This window comes from Lathyrus oleraceus, chromosome 4, assembly GCF_024323335.1.
Source record: "Lathyrus oleraceus cultivar Zhongwan6 chromosome 4, CAAS_Psat_ZW6_1.0, whole genome shotgun sequence".
NCBI lineage: Eukaryota > Viridiplantae > Streptophyta > Magnoliopsida > Fabales > Fabaceae > Lathyrus > Lathyrus oleraceus.
In genome coordinates, this window is record NC_066582.1 from 101,984,855 (window position 1) to 101,988,941 (window position 4,087).

Genomic DNA, 4,087 nt, shown 5'->3' on the forward strand with positions numbered 1-4,087 from the left:
TACTATGAATTGTATTTTATTTTGACATCATGCTACTTTATCGTTGTTCTCGACATTTTTGGACCATCTGGACTTATGTACGTCATTTTTGCATATCGTTTGTATGGTTGAAATCTTCATCTGAATACACGTAAATAAAATATAACATGAAGAGTTATATTCTGATATGTTACATAGATACATCTCCGGTATAGTAAAATTGTACAATGACTTTTGAGTGTGATGCATGGTATACGTTTTAAATTATTACGGAGATGCATCTCCGGAATATTTTAACGTTTAATCAAAATTTGATGCGTCCGAAGATGCATCTCCAAAATCTAAAAAACATTTTAGTATTTTCACATAATGTATAAATAACATATATGATGCATTAAAAAATTCCCTTAAAAAAAACCCGGTGAAGACCCAAAACATTAAAGAAAAACTCGATTAAAGTGAAGACAAAAAACATTCGAGTAAGAGAATATCTACATACCGATCTAATCATTTTGAAGTACATTAATCTTAAAATTAACACGTCCATAAATTAACACGTCCATTCAAATTTTAGTATAGACACACCCTTACTCATGTCTTTTAGACACAAATCAACACCCACCATAATCCACTTTATTGATACACTCATACTAAGCCAAAAGCCAAAAGTTTTTATGGCGTTTGGTAGTAATCAAATACCCTCCAAGTTTCTTATTCTTCCTCCTCACTGCAATAGTCATACAAGGTGAATTCTGTATACAATATTCAGCAACTCCACCTTTTGTTCTCTTTCTTGTCCACTTCCTCATCAAACACCACAAGATAGAACGTTTTCTTTGCCCAACAACCAATAAAGACATTCTTTGTTGCTTTGCCTCTTGCACTATTGCAGCACCCTTGTCCTCTCCTTCAAGCAATACTATATTCACTTGCACCTAAATGTCCATCAAAATGTTCTCGTCAGTTAGTAGCTGTGCAGAAGCATCCGACTACAAAAGTACGAGTTCAAACCTATAACATCTCACTCATTTATCTTTAAAAGAGAAAATTTCAACTACTAAACAATTTAAAAAAAATTCTTAATTAAATCTTACTCCGGATTTCTTCATTTCGCAAATATTCTTCATATCTAGAAGAAGTTGATAAGCCTTCAGATTAAACTTCACATCAGATTCACCACCTAAGAATGAATCAACAAAATTAGGAGATTTATAAGATTTTAGAAGAAAAAAAAATAGTAGAATCATTGTTTTCTCTTACCTTCTCCAACGGGTCTAGCTACATGAACAAGAACAACAGTATCTTGACTTTGAATAGTATGTGAAAGTGCCCAATCAAGTGCCCCTTTAGCTTCAAAGCTAGAATCCACAACCACCATTACTTTATTCCCACTTTCATCACCTTTGTTATCTCTACCAGAATCATGAACTCCATTGCTTGAAAACTCAGTTCTATTCGCAAACTTAGATCCAAAAGATGAAGCAGAAGAACAAGCTCGAACACGAGGTGTGGCAACATGACCAATACACAAACTACGCAACTTGATACGTGGCCTAACCATTTCTTTGCTATAAAAATTCTAATTAAAACACTTAAACAAAAATTGTGTATTTATATGTATCATTTGAGGAAGAGAATTGAACAAGGCCAGCTTCATTGTGACACTCACAACAACAACAACAACAACTCATACATTGACTTTGAATTTTTTTGGTTTCATGTTTATTTTTCAAATGTTTATTAATGGTTATTTGTTTTCTTGTTAAGTGTTGTGGGACTAGTGTTGAACGTGCGAACCATCAAGATTTTGGATTATGGACAAGAGTTGACAATGTTGAAAATTGATATGAATTCTTTAATGATTTCCACACGCATGTAAGACTGGTTAATTATTAATACATAGATTTGTCACAAGTTAATAGAATGTTGAATAAATTAAAGTTGTACTATAGTACGCACTAGTGTATTATTAAAGTAAATTAATTATGATATGAGGAGGAGTAATGGAGATCACGTTGATTTGGAAATTTAATTAAGAGATTGAAACATGGAGTCACGTACTGTATAGGAATCATATATATGTAAGAAAATTATGTATGAATCATTCAAGAGCAGGAAATCATGCCGTGAAATTGGAAAAGGTAAGCAACGGCATTGGGAGTGAGATACGTGGCAAATAAAATGCTTAATAAAAGTTTGACATTTGTAATTTTAATTAAAAAAAAAATTTAATTCGGGATGCAAAGATATGATATCATATTCACTAAAATACCCTTACCTTTTCACGTTAGTACACTATCAAAAGGACATTTTAGTAATTGACAAATGATAAAAAAACCGCACTCTATATTTTCTCTCATTTCCCAAAACTACTCATTTATATCATTCGCTCTTTCTCCATCGCTCTTTCTCTGAGCTGGATTCCTTATCTCAGTTGACTTTACATTTCTTCATCGAATTCTCAACTTTTCTTACCATCATTTTGCTTTCTTGTCAACAAGTATGAACGAAACTCATTGCTTTCACTACGTTTTTCATGGTTCAATGATACAATTGGTAGAATTTTGGGTCACAAATATAATATTTAAATGTGTTATGACAATTATTTAATTAACCAACACTAAAAAGTGGTTTATTTAATATAAATTTTATGGCCGATGGCATATGTGTCATCAAAGGCTAATGTGTAGATACCATAAGATAATATTCTAATTTGATGAGGGGTCAAATTAGAAATATTAAAAACTAAAATGTAACTGAAAGAACAGTTACTTATTAGAAATATTAAAATCTAAAATATAATTGAAGACAATTAGTGGGTTATGATTCCCATTTGTAAAGGAATAAAGAAACAATTTCATTAGACTTTCTCTCTTCATTCCCATCCGAAGATAATCAAGTAACCATAAGCATTCTATAATTGGAAGATCAGATACCCGCAAACCTTTCGCAATTATAATGTCAAACTCAGGTATGCTTCCGCTTTCATTTTCATATTGAATTTGAGTATGTGTTCAAATGGATTAGTTTAAGATTGTGCTCTTGATTTCTATAAGGATAGAAATCATACAGTAAGGAACAAATCCAACAAGCGGTATCAGAGTCACCCATACTTAATTTATATTTGAATTTTGATAATTATTGAAATTAGAATCCCAAAATTGGGATTTCTTATGATATTCCAATTTGTGTAAGACTTATTTTTTTTATGGTGTGAATCGTGACATTGGTTTTATTTGATGACATGGAGAATTTTTGTGCTCAAAATCTTGAATTTTGTTGCTTACAAAGGTTTCTTCGTGAATCAGGATTTTTATTTAGTATAGAAACATGCATACTTACTATTTGACAAAATGTCTCAATGATAATTTATAATTATGTTTAGTAATATTATATGTTGTACTATAATATTAATATTACCATCTCTAAACTATAAGTAGTTATGTAATGTACCTAGTTACCTATCTAAGAAGCTTTGTATTTCATGAGCTTGTTATACCATAAGCATATACAAGACAATGAAATTGACGTGAGATGAATGAGTTAAATTAGGAAACCTTAGTTGTTATATCTTTGGGGTTGGTTGAAAATATACATGTTGAATAAGTATCACATTGTTTAGTTTTATGAATGAAGAGAGAGTCCAAGGCTATATATAGGATACAAGTTCTTTGAAGTCTCACATCGCTTAGTTTTGTGAAGGAAGAGGAAGTTAAAGGCTATATATATGATTTAAGTTCTTTATTCAAAGATGCACAAGTCAAAAACACTTTAAGCTTTATTCGAATTTCTTTGTTCTCTTATACTCTTGTATTAGAGTGTTATGAGATGTAGTTAAATATATATTTTAGAGGGTGTGAGTGTAATTGGGACTTGGGTTAGTTTAGGGTATATTATATGTTGTAATAATTTTTATATAATGTTATTCTCTGGTTGTCTATTGACAACGACTGTAATTTTTTTCTCCGATTTTGGAGTTTCCATGTTATGTTCTTGTGTTGTGATTATGTTCCTTTTTTCTCTCTATGCCTTGTTTGTTTTTTCCCAACAAATGGTATTCGAGCTTTTGGTTCGATCCGGGGATATGTGTTCTTAGTATGCTATGTGG

General features: G+C 31.1%; 1 protein-coding gene across 1 annotated transcript; it reads right to left on the reverse strand.

Moving 5' to 3' along the window:
* Window positions 1–416: 416 nt before the first annotated feature.
* On the reverse strand, window positions 417–1,689 carry LOC127073704 (uncharacterized). The gene is made up of 3 exons (XM_051014894.1): window positions 1,240–1,689; window positions 1,074–1,159; window positions 417–914 (listed from the first exon to the last, which is right to left on the reverse strand). The coding sequence occupies exons 1-3, from the start codon at window positions 1,538–1,540 to the stop codon at window positions 630–632; spliced, it is 672 nt and encodes a 223-aa protein (XP_050870851.1). The 5' UTR covers window positions 1,541–1,689; the 3' UTR covers window positions 417–629.
* Window positions 1,690–4,087: the final 2,398 nt, after the last annotated feature.